At 38.9% G+C, this 22,682-nt stretch overlaps 1 protein-coding gene across 1 annotated transcript in view; it reads right to left on the reverse strand.

Moving 5' to 3' along the window:
* Positions 1-404: 404 nt before the first annotated feature.
* Positions 405-22,682, reverse strand: part of TYR (tyrosinase) — a 50,835-nt gene continuing 28,557 nt past the window's right edge. The window contains exons 4-5 of the mRNA XM_005029583.6: positions 9,247-9,428; positions 405-913 (exon numbers count right to left, since the gene is read on the reverse strand). Coding sequence (XP_005029640.2) covers positions 690-913; positions 9,247-9,428 — 406 coding nt within the window. The 3' untranslated portion in view covers positions 405-689. The remainder of the gene's footprint in view (positions 914-9,246; positions 9,429-22,682) is intronic.

A 22,682-nucleotide genomic window follows, 5' to 3' on the forward strand; every position in this document is an offset into this window, starting at 1 on the left:
TTTCATCTCCTAAAAACCCCTCTGCACCCCAGACAAATGGACAAAAATATAGCAGAAGACTAACTGGAATGTTTGAGACAAGTGAGAAGCGGTTCCTTAGAGCCCACTTGCTGCTGTTGATGTTCAATCAAGGACAAACAGGGCATTACTGGAGCTGGAAGGAAAATATAACCGAAAAGAAAAATGTGTCTCTGGGTCATTCACTCTGCTCAGAGACACAGCACATTTCTCTCACTAAACTACGAGGCTCTGAAGAACAGGATGAATGTAGCACTGATCTTGCAGTCAGGTGCCTCTCACTAAATCCATGCACCTACTTGTGCCCTGTGAATTTCTTCACATGGATTGGCCTATGAGATCAGAGTCTACAGATGCAAGAAAGCAAATAAAAGAGCAGAGAATTATACATTTGAATAACCAACACACAAGGCAGTCAGGTTCATAGAAGCGTTGTTTAATCAAGCATTGGAAATACAAGGTGTTCCTTGGGTGGCATGGTAACATGTTGGATCTGAGAGATTTTGGAGGAGTGTATCTGATAAGTTACTGGAACACTGGAGATTACAGGAGGCATGAGGAACTGTCCAGCCTGCTTTTACAGCACACCTCAACAAGGTGTTTGTAAACATGAATCAAACACTGAATGCTTGATTAGCACCTTACTAACATCATTGAGTTACTGGAGGTCTTCAGAAATGGGATTGATAAGATATATTGTTGTAATCTTCGCTTTCTGTGAGTAAGGGTTGTATCTCTGGAGAAGTTCCTGCTCTTTTCTTCTTGCAGGCCAGGATGAGGCTAGAGAGCACAGCAGTAACTATACCTCCAATCACAGCTGCACCAACCAGCCAGGGCCAGATCTGACGGGCTTGCTCAAGGTATGGTATTAAAAATTCCTGGAAAGAATCAAGTGCTGGAAAAAAAAAAGGAGAAAAACAGAGGTTGTTTTACATGATGCAATGTAGTATCAGTTTACAGAGGCTGTATAACAGATAATACTGGAAAGTTCAGAGTAAAAAAATGATATTAAATTGTTACAAATTGAATGTTACAAAGAATTTTAAACAAATACCTTCAGTCCTTATAGTTAAAATTTCTCCATTTTTGTATTCGAGACAGGAGCAGAGTTCACTATCACCAGTGCTCCTTATGGTTTTATGAAAGCTGTAAGAACGTAACCCAAGAGCAATTTGAAAAAGTATGGCCAAAGGTCCTGCTAGGTTAGCATCTTGTTAACAACAATAACCAAAGCTGAGTACAGGTAAGAGTTTAAGAACAGGTTAAGCCTATCAGGATCCTTTCACAAAATACTTACCCAGCCTCTGTCAACTGCAGTACCTCTCCCCAGCTCCTCCCCCCTAAAATTATAAATATTTTCCTGCCATCTTCCAGTTCAGTAGAAGTAATTGACCTCTGAAAAGATGATTTTGGTTTGGGGTACCTTCAAAGTTAAACCACATTTGATGTCTGAATCACTTTCTGAGATATATTCCAATTTAGGCTGATTTTAGGCAGGAGTTGGTTGGTTTTTCCCTTCAACTAAGCTTCGTTTTGGGGAATGCTTTGTTTTTACTTTTCTGGTCCTTGTTTTCAAGTTAATCCAATTTTGTATTCTGAGATTAGATTTGCAAGAGTCTGCATGTTCAGCCTTCTGTTTCTGTCCTCATTAGACACTTAAATGCTATATAACACTAAGAATTAAAAATAAATAAATAAATAGGTTCTTGATGAGTTCAGAAATAGTTCTGCAAACCTCTGTGTATGAGGTACCTTCTCTCTTTAATTTCTCATCTGTCAAATAAGGAAGGATGGTACCATTCACTGAATCCTCTGCATTGTGAATATAAATTAATATTCCTGCAGGACACAGCTGCTATAGTGATTGTCACAAAGAAAAGTGCAAGATGACACATTTTCAGGACAACATCTTAAGAGTGTTCAATAAATCATATATTAGGCTACACACTGCTTAACTGAGAAAAAGAAAATCAAAACTGAAAAGGCTTGGACATCTGGTTCTTAATGAATGCTAGATAGGTTGTGTAGTAAGGTGGGAGTCTGGGTAAAATAGTTACAATTAAAAATAGTACACAGATACAGGCCTAGAGGGTGAATTATGACTTAAAAGCACAATTCTGGCAATTCTTAACTTTGTGTGCTTTACTCCATAATCCCAGTGTTTTTTAATGCAACTCTATCAGGTTTATATTGTAAACATGACTGAATTAGAAACAATTTGGTTATTCAAACTGGAGAATGCATGTGATAGATGAAAGTTAATACATAACAGATATGGTCTTTATAATATAGAAAAAGAATTATCACAAAGTTCTACATCTTATTGAATTTATCTGTAAGTGAGGATTTTTAAGTGACTTCATAAATTTGTACGTTGTCTTTCAACAGACTCTCTCCTCCATCAATATAACTTTGAAACCTGAAATACTTTCTCACTGGTAAAACACAGCATGACTTTGAGACGAAGAGTTGTCGCATTTCACAGCAGTACCTCTCAGAAGAAATTTATGTATTTTATTATATCCTGATATTCAGTCAAACATGTCTTTCTTTGCTTTCAACCTCAGTCTGTACAGTTTCTGTAATTAGCTCAAAGGCAACAGCCACCTCCTGGCATCCACTGCCTATTTTCTACTTCTTTTTGCTGCACAAAAGATGCTTGTCTTCTCCATCACAAAGTTGCCATGGCAACCCTTGAGTGTCAGTGGATGGAGCACCCCAGGGCACTCTATAATCTGTAGTCTGTGACTGAAATACCACCAAAAACCTATGACTGGCCTGGCTGCCCTGCAGAAATCCTGCAAACTGGAATTTAGAGGACTACGATACCATAATGCCTTAATCTTTAACTGTGCAAGGCTCAAGAGCACAGTGACTATCTGGGAAAAGTGTCAAGGGAGTGAAGCTCCCATGTAGCTGCGTTGTGGGAGACATTAGCCAATGCCAGCTCATTTCCTTCTGTATTGGTGCTTGGAGTCAAAGGATAATCCTCACAGGAAGGTGCCATGGACATTGATTAAAGCTGTCCTTTCAGTCATTAGGTTCATAACAAAGCAAGAGCAAGCCAGGTCATGCTGGTGCTTGATATCTAGCCTTCCATTAGTGACTAACACCAATAATACCTCTTCTTGCTCTTTCTGATAGGAAAATAGCAGTGATTAACCTCCATCACAGTCTTAGCATTCCACTCTTGATGTTCTCTTTCTTCTCAAAGAGTGTTAGCTCTAGGTAACAGCAATGTAACATTTCTTACTCTTAATACATCAGATCCTTTTCCTTTTCCTTTTCCTTTTCCTTTTCCTTTTCCTTTTCCTTTTCCTTTTCCTTTTCCTTTTCCTTTTCCTTTTCCTTTTCCTTTTCCTTTTCCTTTTCCTCTTCCTTTTCCTTTTCCTTTTCCTTTTCCTTTTCCTTTTCCTTTTCCTTTTCCTTTTCCTTTTCCTTTTCCTTTTCCATTTTTCTTTCCTTTTTCCCTTTCAGTTTTTTCCTTTTTTCTTTTCCACTCTTCCTTCCTTCCTTCCTTCCTTCCTTCCTTCCTTCCTTCCTTCCTTCCTTCCTTCCTTCCTTCCTTCCTTCCTTCCTTCCTTCCTTCCTTCCTTCCTTCCTTCCTTCCTTCCTTCCTTCCTTCCTTCCTTCCTTCCTTCCTTCCCTCCTTCCTTCCTTCCTTCCTTCTTCTCCCCCCACTTTTCTTTTTAATTTACAAATAATGAACATTCCCCTTTGCCCAGATCATTGGATGTCATCGAGAGAGTAGGAAACTACAGCACTGTAATTTTGAAAAAAAGTAATGTGTGATTCCTATATTTAGGGTAATAATGTAAACTTTTATTGATTCATCCTTTTGTGGTGATCTCAAACTACATTATTGATATAATGGATCCCAAGGCTGGAAAAAAATAAGTTAATATTTAAATGTTATTGAAAGAATATTTATATATTTTAGGTATTCCTTTTATGTAAACTAGAGGATGGAAAAGTCAAGGGTTAATTCCACAAAGTGGAAATAAAAACTATGTCCAGCCAAGAAATAAACAAAACAAATTTTCTATCATTTTCTATCACCATATGTCCAACTGGTATATTGGCAGTCTTTCTCTTCCATTTGGCATGCTTTTCTACCCCTAACGTGGGCAGTTAAGGAGCACCAGATTTTAATGCAAACTTTGAGACAACGCAAACATCAGCTCAAGCTTGCATTTTTTTTTCTCATCTTAGTGATTGAGTTATTTCCATTTAGTTGCTGCCATTTCCTTGATATGGTATGGATGGTTTCACTGATTTTATCCTTTTGGGTGATCAAAGGAAATGCTAGTGAGACTTCTATAACCAACAACAAGGAAGATAATCTGGTAGGGATTTCAACATATAGACTCCCTCAGCCTTAATGTAGGATCATTTGAACCTGCAGTGATGGAAAGTTCACAGCTCTCACAAACTTCATTAGATTTTTCTTATTCTTAGTTTGGAAAGTTTTTCATAATGTGTTCTGATGATGAGAGATATTCTAAAGATTCAGACATTGTCCATTCTCTTGGAAGAAAGAGATGCTGTGCAATGGTTGTTAGTAGGTTGTTTACAGTAGAACCACAGTATCTAATGATGTAAATTCATCTGTTCCCTTTCAGTTCTACTTTGAGTCTAAGGCAGGTAAATCTGAAAACTATAATCCATCCCATTTTACATCATGTGGCTGGCTGTAGGAACAGTGAGAACCAGAACATTTCTGTATGAGTGGTAAGATGAGTGGTAAGAGCCTTACAGTGCTTTTTTTTTCTTTTTTTTTTTTTCTTTTTTTTTTTTTTTTTATGCTGAAGTCATTTAGAGTTGTCTCTGCCTGTTACTTCTGCATAGTAACATTGCTGTGCATTCCTGCCCACTCACTGGCAACAATGACACATCCGCAGAGTGGATTACTGGTAAAAACAGATTACTTTGGTGTATTGAAAGAAGATAAATAAACATTTCCTAAGTGTATTTATAGAGCAATACTGTTTGTTTTTTTTTTTGTTTGTTTGACAACCTCAGTTAACACTTGGACCTCTCTTTCACAGTTTTCTTACATGTACTTCTCAAAAAAAGGTGAGATATGTCCATAGGTTACCTGATATGAGAACACTATCTGCTATCTGCTATTAAGTTGTTACTAACTCACCAAAAAACAGTTTCCTACATCTAAATGGCTCCAAGGAGGAAAAAAAAAAAAAAAAAAAAAAAAAGAAAGCATATTTTAAAAAACATATTTATGCTCCTCCATTAAGCACTGTTACATAACTGTTAAAAAATCTGCTCATACTCTTCTTTCCAAAGAATATTTTTTACTTCTTGCTTTCTTTGGTTGTTTCCCCTGTTTTAAGTAAACTTATTCTACACTTCCTTATCTCTGCCTGAAGAAAATCATGGGACCCAAACAATCTCTTCTCATCTTTTATTTATTTCAGAAATGTAAACCACTTCCCAAGACAGCATTTATCCAGTACTGTCACCTTTAATTGCATTCTCTTGTCCCAGGATCCACATTTTGTTGCACAGACCACAGTTTTATCATAAGCTTTTCCATACACAATGTCACTGTTTCACAGTTTGGCCAACAACGTGTGCTCTTGAGAAAGGGGACCCAGCCCAGCCCCTCTGTGGTGGTGACATATTTGCCAGTTGCCACATTTTCTAGTTGCTTGGCTGTGGTTGTGCAACAAAACTGCTGAAGAGCCAGAAATAGAAATGAGCTGCAGGCAAAATCTGGATCTGAGCTCTCTCTTGCAACATATCCATGAGCAACCTGGCCTTCTGCATTGTAATCACAATGCTTTTATCCCTTTCTTTGCCCTGAGTGTCAAGGCCCCTTAGTTAAAATGTCCAAAAAAAAAAAAAAAAAAAAAAGAAAAAAAAAAAGTGAGTCACCCAGCAACATTTAGAATGGTCATCAAATTGTTTCCACTAAAAGAGGGAGATTTTCTGGGTAAAAGTCAGGGCTGTGTCTATGAGTTTATCTGTTCTTATTTCTAAAACAAACAAAAGAAACAAAATCAACCAGCAACAACAACAACAACAATAATAAAGAAAATACTTAGTCTAGACCTTCAAAGATAAGTGCTTGGAACAGCTCTCGTCAGAGCAAATTGTTTTGACAGCTATTGCTAGGTGGTGCCGTTAGTCTTCCAAATCTCTTTTATTGATGCTAACAAATGTTCATTTTCAGTAAGCCATGCCAATTGTGGCAGTTTTACAGTTCACAGTTCTCATGTCAAGCAAAGTTGGGTGTCTGCTTCAGTTTCTGCTCAAATCAGCTCCCCAGAAAACAGGCTCTGACATGTGTTTTTGATTCCCGAGGGATGGATTTCCATCTACACTATTTGTGACCACTTCTGCTTCAGGGCTGTCATACTTATAAAAATAAATGAAACTGCAATTAAAATAGCCACATACTGTCACACATTGATTTGCTTTTCAGTGGAAAGCAGGGCTCCAGGCACCAGCTTTTCCTCATGAGAAGATCAACAATATAATTTAGCATTAAAATACCATTTTGTCATTGGATTCTTTCCCAGTTTTTTTTTTTTTTTTTTTTTTTCTTTGTAACCAGCCCCATCATGTTCTGTATAGTCCTACTCGTTCTCTAGCAAGCTGCTGGTGCAGCATCTCAGAACTGCTGCTGTTGCTGCTTGCCTCCAGCTGCTTTCTTTAAAAGACCTCGTTGGTGTGCTCATTCCTCTATCTGTCCTATCCATGTTCCTCTGCTTGTCCTCTTCCTCCTCATTTGGATGATCTGCATCCAGAGATGTTACCGCCTCTTGACCACCCAGATTTTTACAGCTAGTATGTATTTTTTGTTTGTTTGTTTGTTTTTCTCTTTCTATTTTTTTTTCCTATCTGTCTAGTAACCCCTGACTGCCAAGACGTAAAATTTCTGTGCATCCTTGAGTACAAGGGAGATTTCAAGGGGGGTTGGCAGGCTTTCCTGCTTCAGCCTCTGTATCAAGAAATTCCTGTTTACTCTAATGCTTCTCTTAACCCATCATTCCTCTCTAGAGAACAGGATGGGTTTAAACACTGAAGTACTGAGAAAATCCATATCTGCATTTTGTGGTTCCAGGCCATTTTCCACTTCTAACCAGTTCTTCCCTTCAGATAAGAAATAGCTTAAACTCTCTTTTTGTCAGTGAGATTAACAAAAGGCTGAACAATGTCTGAGGATTATCTGGGTTTTCTAAATGAGGTTGAATTTCACTATTTTCTCTAATTCACTCTTTTTGAATTATCTTTTCACAAAATAATTAAGAAAGTACTTTCCTTACCTCTGTGTTAAAAACATGGGCAGAATTTAATACAAATTTCATTTTCCACGGACTGTGTACTCCTCTAGGGAAAGGCAAGAGATCAGGAGGCAATAGAAGTGAATTGCTACATGGTAAATAATTTACCATTTTCTTTCTTTTGCAGTACCAATTCAGGACTCAACATTTCTGACTGTCATGGTGCTTTGAAATTTTTTTTTTAGGGGCATGATTCTGGGAATAATGTGTTTTTCAGAAACTGGTAACTCTCATTAAAATATATATATATTTATTTCTAATCTTGATTAGGAACTAAATTGTGGTGACATGAGCAAAAAGACAAAAATGTATCTAATAAGACCAAAATAATAATTTTGAGATTATATTTGAAATATTTATTAGATTGTTTTCCCTCTGAATAAATGGAGTTGACCAAATATTTTATGTCATGCTAGGTGAAATATTGATTTCTTTCTCTGTGTTTTTGTGAAAATAAGGTCTTAACAGTCATCTATGAGAGTTGAAGATTTCTTTCCTCACACATAAAATAGTTTAAAAAAATGCATTTTCTGGATGACTGTAAATTGCAAGCTGGATTTTACCTGAGAATTGAATGAACAAGCTAAATTCATGATTTGACAGTTTATCAAGTACGCAGAAAGCACAGTACTCACAGTACTGGTAAGCAAAATCCATAAGAAAAGCAGGGCTGTTCTGAGAACTGATATAATTTCAATAAAAGAAAAAAAAAAAAAAAAAAAGCAACGAGAATGTTAAGTGTTGCTAAAATGTCCCTAGTGCTTTTGCTTTATAATTATTGGACTTCTAGCTCTTAATTGCCTCTTAACCGAAGAGACACATTAGCAGAAAGTTTTCTGCCTAAAACAGGAGAAGCAAACATGCATAGTAACCTATTCCTTCAGTGGCCAATATTCTGTAAAGGTAACTGCATCCCACTACCCTGGTAGCTTGTGGTGGTGGCGAACATCAGACAGGTCTGATCATTCCAGTGAGACGCGTCTGATCATTCCAATGGCCTAATTTTATAAAGGATTTAAGCCAAAGTATCTGAGCAATCCTAAGTTCTGGGCAACTTGATAGCTTTAGCAGAATTTAGCCCTTACCTTAGACAATAAAGAGACTCAAGCAAAACTGATGAAGTCCCCTAACCTAAGCACAAGATCTGATCTACCTGAGGTTTCCCGGTATCTGAAGCCCCACGGGCCTCTTTCCTCACAGTGCCTGAGAATGGCTAAGACACCCAAATTAAAGCCATCTCTGAACAGCAATGCAAGTCAAAACCATTACCAAACAGAGCAAAACTCATTCAATTAAATTAAACTTACATTATGAATGATTCAGTTGCATGCTGTATAAATAACCACAGGACAAGCACAAGGCCAACGGGTCACCATTTTAAGTGCTGCACAAACATTGTGTTGGTCTTCGGTATGCAGATTAATTTTACTTTGGGGTTTTAAGAGATCAGCTTTATTACGTTTGTAAACCAGAAAGAGAGCTTTGGATCTGCTGTCCCTTAAACCACCTAGAATCTGAAAATCAACTTTTTTCTATTTATGTTGCACATTATCAATTGAGCTGGGTAAACAGCAGACTCAAAACCCAGCACTTTTTCCTCCCTGTTCTAATCATGAGTTGACCCTCTGGGTCATATTCAGCCCTTATTGAAGCTAGGCTAGATAAGAATGATGTCAGTGACTGATTTTTGATTGGGACTTTTCTAATGGTCTTATGTTGACTCTGAATATCACCAGATGAGAAATATGAAAACAAGAAGGTGCAACTTAGGACTATATTATGGAAAAAAATGGAACAGAAGGATTTATATACATATATATTTATATATATATATATATATATATATATATATATATATAGTCATTCTGCAGTCACAGTCCATGTTATAAGCAACAAATTCGACTTAAAATTGTTGTGTTACCTGGTTCTTGTAGATACTCATAGTCATATCCCAGCTCTCTTGATGGTATAAAAAATTCTCCATTTCTGTAAAGAGGAATAAAGGGGACCATGTAATTTTCTCGATTGTGGCCGATGGGTGCATTGGCTGCTGGGTAAACTTCTAGGATGGGCCTGTGTCTTCTTAACCACCGCTCAAAAATGCTACGGAAGAAAAAACATGTCTATTAATGGTGGTGATTAACAGAAATTTTCTTCTTGAAGAAAAAAAAAAAAAGTTGATGCATTTTTCTTGACCTCTGGAGACAGAGAGGCATTCAATGTCTGTTGTTTATGTGTATAATACTTTCCAAGTAGTTTGGGTTTAGCTATTTTGACCTGAGTTCCTGTTCAAGCCTCTGAAAAGAAAAGGACTACAATGCTTTAGAGAGGCTGAATATGCTTTTAAATTCCCTAAATGCAATTCACTGTGTCACTATGACCTGACTGTAATTTCTGTTCAGTAATTCATATGGTTGTGAGGGATATAGAGAAAAGGTTTAAAGTCCTCAGTCCTTGCTTGTCACTCTCAGAAACTTTATGACTCTTTCTGGAAGGTCTTGTCCATTTTCATTCCTTTAGCTGTCTCCTAGCACAGGTTTGTAAGTCTGTTCTTTAATGTGGAGGGAGAAAGCTTAAGTGCTGCAGTATAGGAACAGAACAGTTTGTATTAATATTTTCAAGTCAACTCTTGGATGTGTTTGGAAAACAAAATTAACAACCCTCCAAAGCATTCTCAGTTCTTTTCCCTTTGTGCCTGAGCTTTGTCTGCTCAATTCTTCACCTTAATTCAATCCTCAGAACCTTTCCCAGATTCCCTACTGTTTACACTGTGTTTATACCTTGGCTTCTCAGCAAACACCTGGATATGCCAGGTTAGAACAGGGGAGGTGGCAAGGTGCTGCCGGGGGAACAGATGCAGGCATCTTACATGTAAATATAAGGGAGTCCACACTTCATCAAAAGAACTCGATAGAAGGGCATTATTGACATCAAGCTCAGGGAGGGATCACTGAACTCATTTATCAATTATGAGGGATTTAAAGATACAAGGATCTAAAGAGACTTGTAGATTATACTTTATTTGGAATCTTGGATCAACAGTTGCTCAGGATTGAAGGTGTTTTACATGCATAAAAGGGCTGCTCCCTAACACCAGCCACTGGCTGGAGGACACATGTTCCCCATACCCCTGTAATTAATAACCAGTTGTTCAGGGACTCAAGTTATCTCAAAAACACAGACCCTAAGTGCAAGTGCTTTGAAGCATCCGGATCTCAGTGGAACGTGCAGGAATTCTGTATGTAAAATTTTACCTCCTGTCTTTCGGCAGAAATGTTGAGAAACACTTCGTTTATCCCATCAAAATTAAAGCCCTCTCTCCCTCATCAAAACAGAGCTTGGGCCAGAACCTTGGTTCTTTTTTAGGATCAAAAGATTTATTAGATGAAAGCATCACTATGTTCATCCACCTTGTCAACCCTTAACAATGAAGGTATTAATCTTGATTAAGATTTTCATTTGTGGCTCTCATCTTCAGTTAATTTCATCAGCCCTGTCTAGAAAACCTCTTGTCAGAATAATAATGCTCAGCTGAAGCTTTCAAATGGATAAATTTAAACAATGATATCAAGGCTTCAGCTGCAGTTATCATGAGAAAGTTTGAACAGAAAGTCTGTAATCAGATTACATCTTTGGAGAATTGCATAGAGAAATTCAGTAATCATTTAAAAAGGCATACAATGTATGGGAAATCAGGCTGCTAGTTTAGCTTGGGAGTGGGAGAGAGGGAGAGTGTTGGACTACAGTCCTTACACTGCTTGCCTCTTGTGTTTTGGGCAAGGCACCCTTACTGTCAGTGCTTTGTTTTGTTTTGTTTTGTTTTGTTTTTCCTAGCAGTTATAGATGAGAACTGAGATAGCTCTTCTCTACAGTGTAAGACTGCTAGAGGTACAGAGGCACTTAAGTTATAAGGATGTGATTATAATTTAAGAAGGCAGAGAAAGAACTTAGATGAGATTTTCAAGGTCTGATGATGATCCACACCCTAACATTTGAATTTTCAGTCTGAGGTACTTCTTGGGGTCCGTTTTTCAGAAAACGCTGAAGCTACATTCAGCAACCACATTTTAAAAATCTGAAGGGTTGATGAGCACACAATTCAGAGCTAGAAGTTGTCATTCACCTGAAATAGCTTTCCATGACATGCCCCGAAATGCAGCATTCTCCCTGGATGACTTAAACGTTGCAGTTTCATAAGCAGTTTCAAGAATTCTTAGGCCAGTAATCTTTTAAATAGAATGCAAATGTAAAGCATTTCCATGGAAATGAATATATGTGCTTTGGATTCCTTCATTTGCTGTGTGGTTCCCACATAAGATACCAAGCTGTTCTTAGCCATAGCAGGAGCATTGAATTACTGGCTCTTGCAGCTGATTCTTAGATTAAGATGCAATCATATGTCTCTAATTAATGATATGATGATTTGTGCTGATGCATAAGTTATGTTGCACAATTAATTGAGTTGTTTATGAATAGTTCTCTCCTTTAGCCAACATAAAACAATATAATCTTTAAAAAATGGCATAAATATGTTTCCTCTAACATATCTGTATGTCACTATAAAAATCTCAAAAATAGTCCTTTGGGTTTTAAGAGTCACACTTTCCATTACTCCCTCCAGAATAGCTGGCCTTGTGCATTTATCTTTGCATTTCCTTGGCTTTTTTTTTTTTTTTCTTTACACTTTGAAATATTAGAATCAATCTGCTTGTTAATAAAGCAATTCAAAGAAGTTGCATTCATTCTTTCCATTTAAAGGCTTGTTCCCAGCTTGTTCAGTAAGATGGGCTCACGATACTCATTCTTTTCTCAGCAAGATAATGCATGATGCTCTGTATTTTTGGTGAGGATCTTCATCTTCATTTTTTTTATTCTTTTGCCTGAAAAATCTGATATCTTTGATACATCTTTTTTCTTTGCCTTTTTTTTTTTTTTTTTTAACTATCTCATCTGTTTGTATCTCTCTGTTTAAAAGGATGAATTGCCATTTCCCGGTTTAACCGTATTTTGTTAGAAAAGTTATGAAAGAAGGAATCTTACACTTGCTTTTTAAGAAAGATTTTCCAGCTGGGAGGAAAAATAAGTCTCCCAGTTCATTCAGCTGGAGAGAAAATCCATGGAGAGAGTGAAACAAGATATATATTGTTGTAAAATCCAAATAGTTCTTGTTGGGCATCATAGGCAATTTTGTATCAGAGAGTTACATTTTATGACTCCCGTGATGACCGTCCATGACCAATGCATTTAACTCTCTTCATACATTCACCAGTCACCTCTTTATTTTCCATGTACCTTAGCAGAGCTTCCAGGAGAATCTGTTCTATATCTTGTCAGGCACAGAGGTGAGACTGACTGGCCTGTAGTTCCCTGGGTCTTTCTTCCCTTTTTAAAAATTAAAAAATTAAAAATGCTCTTTCCCCTCTACCAGTTAGTGCAAACTTCATCAGACTGCCACGACTTCTCAAATACGATGAACAGTGGCTTTAAAATTACGTTTGCCACTTCCCTCGGGACCCATGGATGCATTTCATCAGGTCCCATGGATCTGTGCACCTTCAGGTTCCTTAGATAGTCTCAAATTTGATCTTCTCCTACAGTGGGAGGTTTGTCATTCTCGCAGTCCCTGACTTTGCCTTCTGGGCCTGGGCCATGTGCTGGAGTTCTTGCTGGTGAAGACTGAGGCAAAAAAGTCATTGAGTACCTCAGCCTTCTCCATATCCTCAGTGACCAGGTCTCTCATTTCCTTTCAGAGAGGTCTCACAATTTTCCTAGTCTTCCTTTCATCACTGATGTACCTATAGAAGTTTCTCTTGTTCCCCTTGATGTCCCTGGCCAAATTTAACTCTAAAAGGGTTTTTGGGTTTCCTAACCTGATCCCTGGCTGTTCAGACAATGTCTCTGTATTCCTCTCAGGCTATCTGTCCTTGCTTCTACTCTCTGTAGGCCTCCTTTTTTTGTTTGAGTTTGGCCAGGAGCTCCTTATTCATCTGTGCAGGCCTCCTGGTGTTTTTGCCCAACGTTTTTTTTGTTGGGATACATTACTCCCAAGCTTGGAGGAGATGATCCTTGAATATTAGTGAGCTTTCTGTGGCCCCTCTGCCCTTCAGGGCTTTGTCTCAAGCAGATCCCTGAAGAAGCCAGTCTGCTCTCCAAAAGTCCAGGGGAGTGAGCTTGCTGTGCTACCTCATCATTGCTCTCTGGATCCTAAACTATGCCATTTCATGGTCACTGCAGCCAAGGCTGCCCTTGAGCTTCTCATTTCCCACCTGCCCCACCTTGTTGATGAGAATGAGGTCCAGCATAGCACCTCTCCTCATTGTCTCCTCTATTTCTTGAAGAAGGAATTTGTCATCAATGCATTCCAGGAAACACTTGGGTTGCCTATGCCCTGCTGTGCTGTCCCTCCAACAGATATTGGGGTGGTTGAAGTCCCCCATGAATACCAGGGCATGTGAACATGAGGCTGCTTCTGTATGTCTATAGAGGGCCGCAGCTGCTTGATCTCCCTGAGGAGGTGACCTGTAGCACACTTCCACTATTATGTTGCCTGTTCTTGCCTTCCCTTTAATCCTGACCCATAAGATCTCTGTCAGCTCCTTGTGATCTGAATGTTCATCCACATGTCCTGGTCTACAGAAATGGTTGCTCTATCACATAGTGGGCATGTGGTTTCTGTGATAGAGAGAAATCAGTATTTTGGTCATCAGATGTTGTTCCACTCACTGTTGATAGAAGGTTTTGTTTTCTTCCCTTAAACACAGCCATGTTGTAAGTCATTTCCTTATATCTTGAAAATATAATCTCATATTCCATGTTTCTATGCTTGCAATAGCTGCAAACTTGGAAGAAGGGCTTAGAAGTGCAGAACTAAAAACTCACAGAAAAAGGCAAAGTGCTGATGCAATGAGCTGGTCCGTTTGTGGAGTGACTGTTGCTGGTAGAAAAGCCAAGTTTGTAGCGGAATGGCGGACTTGAACTCCTTGGATTTTTTGGTTACCTTGGCAAAACTGCTTTTATGTCTTCTTTATATGCACCTCTGCATCCTCCCCTGCCCCACAGTCTAACAAAGCAGGGCTATAAATAAAATGACAACTGAAAGGCCATTTTATTACACTTTGCCTTCCTTTTTTGTCGTGATGAGACTGAAAGTAACAAAAAGACATCTAATGAGTAAGGACTCTGTGATATCCAATCTCCATATTTCTTCTGTCCCCAAAAGGTGCTGGGCAGAAGCTCAATGAAGGAAATATCTGTCTAAATCCTACAGCAATCTAGTTGGCTTCTTTCTTCCTCACCACATAGACAAAGAGGGCAAGCAAATAATGAGCTACTTGCACAGGTCGCAGTAACGTCTTCCAGATATGGAGACATTTTTAGCAATGCATTCCTAGCTAGACTGGCGTCATTTGGGGGATGCTGGCAATGTTGAAAAGAGCAGATGGGATGTGAGAGTGGTGGGATATATGAAGTGGCATACAGGAAAAGAGAGAAGAACTAATCAAAATCCATTGGGAATTTTATTCAGGGTGTGTGAATGGGGAGAACCTAACCTGGAATCTAAGAGAGTAAAAGAGAGAGTAAATCCTCATTAACTAGAAGAAGGGAAGGAAAAGGGAAAGGAAGAAGTGTTTCTGTGTGAAACACAAGGCTTAACATCAGTTTGGCTACAGGAAATGAAAGAAGAAACAAATGCATGGTCACTCGCCTAGGCACTGTGCAGAGAAAAATCCTTTCGTCTAAGTCAGTTCCCTCCTTATCTTCTTCATAGGATTAAAGAACTCAGAACTTGAGCTTGGCTATCACAAGTCTTTTGGAGGAGTGAACAAATCCAGCAGAATGGGCTCTCCTGCTTGGGCTGCAGAAAACAAACCCTGATTACCAGGGGACTCTCTTTGATACAAGGATTAGACATTGAAAGATTTCATATTTAGAAATCATATCTTTAAATCGTAGCTTCATCCTCCGCAAACAACAAATTCTCCAAACCCCTCAAACAATTGTTGCTCGTGGCCCAAGCAAATTCCTTTGGCTTTCTATATCTTGGTGGCTTAGTGAGAGGTACTTTGCACAAGCAATGGGTAAGAAGGTAACTTACCCAGGGAGCCAGGGTGACAGCTCCTGCCTAGAAAGGTCACAGACAATCAGGACTTAAGAAATAGAAAATTAAAATATGGAAATGGACTAACTGAAATGGAAATCAGTCTTGTGATAGCCCTAACACCCTTCATTCTCATTCAGTGGCAAGCAAAAGTAACTTGGAAGAGGTTTTCTTTAAAGGCCTTAAGAAATAAGTGTATCTAGGTTAGAGCAAAGACTGCTTCTGTCTGAAAGGCTGTTTCCTTCTCTTGAGGTAATTAAAGTGCCCAAACTGCATATCCAAATAAGAGGTTAAGGAACCAAAAGGGATAGGAAAATAATTTGAATTTTGAAAGAGGTCCTGTCTTACATTTAAAGCCCAATGAGGTTCAATTTCTCTGTATTACACTTCCAGAGTAGTTGGAATTTTATTACAGTAAATATTAAAGGTTTTAAAACTCTTAGATTATGACGGTCAACAGCTTATGCAAAAATTATTTTTATGATAAGAAACAGTATTTTAATGTCATAGAATATACTGGATTTAGACATTATCAGGCTAAAATAAGGCTCTGAGTTTTTATTTAAACCTTGAAACAACATGATAAATACACTATCACTTAAACTCCAGTTCAGTTAGAACTTTTTTTTTTTTTTTTTTTTTTTTTTTTTTTTTTTTTGTCCCAGTACTACTATTTTAAAGAGCTGGTACATTGTAAAAAGTAATAAAGACTCCCACCAGGTGTGTTGATGTTTTGGTAGTTTAAATTTTCATTCTGGGGAAATATACTTTGCCTTCACAATGAATTTTAGTACAGTAAGGTGCTTTAACAGAGAAAATTAAAGCCATCTGTAAAAGATATGGATATATCACTTCCATTTGATTGCATATAAATAGACCTGAGTATTTTCCTTGTTCTGCTTCATACATAGCAGATTATACAAAGTGAAATGAAATGAGCCATAGCAGAAAATTAATTTGGAAAAAAACAAAACAAAAAAACAACAACAACAACAACAAAACTTGGTTTAAAAGGGGGTGGAGGGAATAAGATTGATTTGAAGATGATTAAAAAAAGGCCACCAATATATATATTTCTGGATTCATATTATTTTATGAATAATATATGGAATGGGATTATAGCTAATGAAAGGATGAGTCAAGAAATAAATGGGTTTATGTTACCAGTGGGAAATATCAAGCAGAGTATAAGCAGCACTGCTATATGTAAGCTGTATAACTTCATACTATTCTAGCTAATGTTGTGTGATCTGAAAAAAAGAGACGCTGCTTGCAAGAAGAAAATCTTAAAACCTGGAAAAAAATGAAACAAAACAATGAGAGTAGGTATTTTCTTTATGATTTTGAAGAGTCTCTCCTAGGAGCCATTTTCGAATGGTGTGCCTCCACAGTCAGGCACAAAGCTACATTTGACCGATTGCAGTGTAGGAGGAGAATCCAGACCAATATCTGTTATTAAAGATTTCCCTGTATTGAACCACTGCAGAGACACTGACGGACATTGTAAACCTAACTGGCCATTTGGGAAGCTTTTCTAGGAGATGTTTAAGCTGGTGTATTTTACCTTAAAATTAAGAACAGCTGAAGAGAAGGAAAGGGGGGAAGAAGAGGGTTTGGTACCTTTATACAAGTTCTTCTGCCAGGGGACCAGAAACACATGCAACCCTGCAGGTGTCCCCAGTGGGAAGACAATGAAGATTCATGGCCACCGTATGTCCCAGGATGCAATTTTGCTGTCCTCTTACTCTCTTGTCCTCACATTTCTTATAAGTGTTTGCACAACCTTGTTATAACTGAGATTAAGGAACTGATTTATTTTAAATCCAAACTTCTCATTTGTTTTCATTTATTCCAGGATAGCTGAGGTGAGATAAAATCCCAGACCTGATTCATTATGCTTTTGCATAATGGACAGTACCAGTACAATAGAGGAACAGGGGCAAGCACATCCAGATGCTCAAAAGAGGTGAGCAGGACTGTTTCTTTTGGTGGTTATGAACCAGATTAAGCTGATTAAAAGCAGTTGTGAAACAGTGGCCTGTGTTTCTCATTAGCATGATAAATCCATGAACCTCTGCTAAGTGTGCACACAGCCAGTGCTAAGGGTTTAGCTGCTACAGGGCAACTTTGCAAACCACTAATAACTTTATCACATTCAAATATGTACCACGTCACTGGTTGCACCAGTCTTGACATGGAGACTTTCATTCCTGATTTACTGTTGTGATACTAATGCAAGGTAAGAATGACTATGGTAAAAGGAAGGCAGAATGTTGTTATGTAGATCTTGTTTAAACAATTTATTTCATTATCATGAGACCTGACATTCTGTAAAGGAAATCTGGCAAGCAACGTGTATTTTCATTTGTAAAAGAATGAAAAAGAAACAAATTTAGAAAAGCTGAGATACTAGTCCAAGGACTGTGATTATACAGTAGTCATCAGTTTAAAAGTTGACACTAGTCACCTGATATTACAAAATCACTTCAGGTACTTTCCCATCCCAAGCATTTGGGAGAAACATCGGTGCTTCAGTCCTGGAAGAGTTACTAAAGCTGAGGTTGTAAAGTCAAGGCATTATTTGCCAGTGTATGCAGTTGTATTGCAGGGTCATTTTTTTTTCTTGTACTTCTTAGTTGACTAAAGACAGTACAGGGACTCTCAGGCTGCTTGTAAACCAATTGAACATGTCATAATGTAAAAGTCTGATTAAAAAATAAGTTGCTGCCCTCAATTATTGTAAGAAACCCAGCCAAGGTTTCCAATGCTGTGTCTCCCCTGCACTGAAACAGTGCTGAGGACTGCCCTGGGTTTCAGTGCTTGTTCTGTGTCCCAGCCCTGCTTGCTGGGGAACTTTCAGGCTTCCCCCATCACTTCCAAGTTGCAGTGTACACGCACACCCTTGGGAATGACTCTCTTCCACCAGTCCTTGTGACACCACTGCCTCTCTGCCAATTCCTGGACCAGCTAGTGGAGAGACCAGTGTGTGCATCTTCTTGTGAGAGAGACAATGGGGAGATCAAGGGATCCAGAGACTGGGTAAACTGGGTGTCCAAGGTCAGTTACTGGGGGATCCAGACTCTTTACGTATATGTATGTATCTGAATTTTTGACTAACAGGCTTTCAGCCTCGTCAAGCAGAGAGGACAAGAGGATGAGAGGTTGTTCGTACTGTTGGCATCTGTGAGTGCTGTATTTTCTACGTTGATCTGTGTCAGACAAATATGCATATATATACACATACATTTGTATACATTGTGTGTATGTGTGCCTATTGGGAAAATATGTTCAGACTCAGCACTGTTTGGACCTGAAAACATGGAGCTGTGGTAGACTTATCTCTAGTGGTCTACCAGATTTGGCAGTCCCTCATGCTTTAAACACAGACTTGCACAAAACAGAAAAAAGATGTTTTAGCCCACTGGAGATGTTCCCTCATGTAATGCTGTGTTTGTACATTTTTTCTTGGCATAGCATATGTTATCACGTAGATCTATTGTGTATCTCTGAAGTATGAATATTTATTTTCAGTGAAGGTCTGGCCTGCTTTGTTGTTTTCCTTTAGTCCACCTTCTAAACCAAAGAATTTTTTTTGTTTGTTTTTGTGGACCACAGTAGACCAGACCACCTCTAAAGCTGAGGAGCAATGTGCAGATAACACAAAGACCCTTGCTTATCCAGGCAAAGTAACATCAACTGCAGGCTGCCTCCAAAAAGAACATTCTCTGGATGAGCCATGAAAATGTGCACCATGCTGACATGTTCACATCAGTTGTACAGTACCACCAGGGCTGGGGAAACAAGTGGTGCTTGAGGATCTTGGTGCTGCTTTGCTACACCATCCCAACAAAAGCACCTGTGTTTCCTTCCACCTCCTTTGTTCTAATTTATGGCATTGCACAATCTCAGTGCTTGGAGAGTGTCAGACAGCGGAAACGAGAGGGAAGTAGACAGTAAAGGTATAGTCCATCATGACCAGCCCCATCTACAAGACAACAAATGCCACTTTACTCATGTCCCACTTTTTGGAAATCTTCAAGGCTATTGCAATTGTTGGGGATATGAGATATTTTAATATTCTCTCTACTGTGATTTAGAGCAGTTTTCTGTTATTTTTAAAAAGGCCCTCTACACCTCTTAAGGATTAGGGGAAGACAAAGATTTTTCAGTCTTTTCAGCTGAAATTGTTTCTCTTTATGTCAAAAAAATGTACGTATCCATAGCCATTTGGAGAACACAGTTGGAACTCTCACTGCTGTTTAGTGCGTTCAGTTGGGTGCAAAGGGCTGTGCAGCTTCCAGTCATTGCTCCAATAATCACATAGTGCTCCAAGTGTTTTTCTTCTAGAATACAAAAAGCAGCAGATCCTCCAAAATAAGAAAAGGCTGCTCAGATCCTCCAAACTCTATTGTAAGAAAAAGCTGCTCAGGCACCTGAGACCTGAAGAGGATTTAGACAAAAGAGTCCTGAGCAGAGATTGCTGCTGCATGTGTAGGAATAAGTGCTGATCCTCTCTAAGAGGAGAGCTGCTCAGGGCTTCAACCCCGTTGTGTATAAGCCCAGAGCACAGCTCCCATACCACAAACCCTAACCTGCCAGTATGCCTGCAACCCACTTTCTCACTCAACAAATCTCACTGAAAGATTTTCTCCCTTCTTAGAAAATTAGGTAGGCTGAACCAAGGAGTGCTGAGCCCAGCTTATGTTTGATGGGTTGCTGATGGGTTACAACATAAAGAGCTTCATTTCAACTGCAGAAGGAGACAATAGGCTGAGTGTGACACATTGCTCATGAAACTAAAGGCAGGAGATGAGTGTTGGAAATTATGTAGGAATCTGTGCAGTGGAAAGTGAATGTGAGTATTATCTAGTGTGGACTAGGTATTGCCTCATCATAATTCAGTTATTGACAGAGCAAGTTATCTCCTGTGGAAGCTTATTTTGCACTTATGCTAGAAAATACAGTGAGTTTATGTCAGGTTTAGATGGGCTGAGATTCAGTCAGATATATGATCTAAATTCTTATCTATTTTCTTAGTCAAGCCAGCCTGTTTTATACCAACAAAAGTCAGAAATGACTCTAACTAGTTGCAGAAGATAAGTTTTTGTTCCTTAAAATAACTGTGCTGTTTCACCTCTTGTTGTCGAACCAGAGTAATTTTTGGCTGAGTATATGTTTCTCATTCACATTCAGGTATCCAGTGTTGCTCAATACTGCAAAAACCAAGAGATATAAGAAATGATGATGTGTCCTCTGTCCAATGTAAAAAAAATGAAATAGAAATGTAACCATGCATTGCATGGAAGAAGAGAAAAAAAGCCGGGGAAGGGGGGTGGCTAACTGTTGCTGTATTATGTTTCCTGTGTTAACTTGAGAAAGTTCATCATTGCCACTGTTTGCAGCTAACAGAAAAACATCACTTGAAGTAAGAGATAGTACAAATGCCAGCTGCTCCAAAGTTTAATAACTAGTTTCCTAGTTTCCCCTGAAGAGAAAGCAAACAAGCAGATTAAAATGGACTGCTGTGGCAGTAGCTGGACTGACTGTAACCCACTCCTGTGCTCTGTAATTCATTTCTTTGGAGAATGAAAGATTGTCATTATTGAGGTTCACAAGGGCATGTAATATATAAATCACATCTACAGCAGCAAAGTGATAATTTCTTTTGATGAATAGAAGGTAGGTACACGTGGGTGAGAAAAGTACCATGTTTTCCTGTGATTTTTTACAATTTGAACAATTATGGCAGCTATTATTGCAGAAGTGCTGCAGGAAGGAAATTCAATGCTATGCTAGCTGTCTGCATCAGAGCTTGTCTTGATCACTGTGTCACAGAGAGAGCTCTCTCCTCCTCCAGTGTTAAGAGAATAGGTGAAGACTAACCATGTGGCTCTCGCCAAGTTTCAGGGCGAAGTAACCTTTCTTTTTAAAAACTACTAATAGCTTGCATAATGTGTAATGTACAAAGTGATCCATTCTTTAACTGCGTTGGCTGAGCCGAAATCTTGCAATAAGAGTGATATGAAACATGTACTTTAAATAGGACTATTTGAACTGAACCTCCTATACTATTGATTTTTAAGACTGGAATGGGTCATTAGAAACATCTAGCCTGAATAATGACCTAGCAGGTGAGATTGCCAGCTGCTGTATTTCACATGCAATCCAGAAGGTGTCTGTTTAACCTTTGTCTCACCATTCCCCAAAGCAAGGTAGATGAGCAGCACTTTAGGTTTTATATACGTTCAATCAATACCAAGAGCATTTATCTCTAGAGCCTGTTCCTTGTTCCTACTGGTTTTCTGCCTCTGATTCTTTATGACCTACCTGTGGATTGCCAGAGGACTTGAGCGTGGGTTACTCAAGATGTAGGTGCAGCGTCAAGTGCACTATATATCTCAGCCCTCTTCTGTTCAATGGACAATGCAAGGGGGTGTTCTGGAGGATGGTTGAACTAAACCTATACTCCTTCCCTTCTGCTTCTGGCCACCACTGGTGTCATGATACAGGTTAGAAGAGCCTGTGGTGTGACCCTCCATGTCTGTTTCTGTGTCCGTTTGGGTGTTTTGCAATTGCAGTAGCTGGATCTGCCCAACTTCCTTATTGAAATAGAAGTAAGAGTACAGGTTCAGTATCTTACTGTGTGATTTGCCTTTCAGCCCAGACACAGGAATATCAAAGGAGAGATACTGGGGAGCTGTGTTTCTCAGCAACACCCCAACCTTCCCACTTACACTCTGTTTTCCATGGTATTTATATGGTATTTTGCAGTAGATGTGAACTCACGCTACCCACATACTGAGCCCACTTTGAGTGAGTCAGCTCCATCAAACAAGCTGAGTAGCTGGTTAACATGGTACCAGCCCCAAGAGGTTAGGAGGTGAGGTTTAACAGCTCCAGCTCAGCACCAGCCCAGGGCAGCTCCTTGGCTTGTGGTAACAGAAGCAGTGTGTGTCCTCCTGCAGATTTATAGATGCCCCCGAGGGAAAGTAGAATTAAGACAGCTCCTTCCCTGTTATAATTTCTCAAATAATCTTTGCTTGATTTTCCCACTCTTTCAGTACTGAAATGCAATCATTTGCAGAACACCTCAAGGTCAGGAGCAAAGGAGCAAACCCCAGGGGCTTCTCCCACAAAGGCTGTACTAGTTTATCCTTGGGAATTGCAGTAGATCTATGATGTTCATGCTTTCTCTGAGTGGAAGGACTTTAGTCGTGTTTCACCTTCATGCCACAGACTTCACCTCATCCACTGCCTTT

Source organism: Anas platyrhynchos, chromosome 1 (assembly GCF_047663525.1).
Source record: "Anas platyrhynchos isolate ZD024472 breed Pekin duck chromosome 1, IASCAAS_PekinDuck_T2T, whole genome shotgun sequence".
Taxonomy (NCBI): Eukaryota; Metazoa; Chordata; class Aves; order Anseriformes; family Anatidae; genus Anas; species Anas platyrhynchos.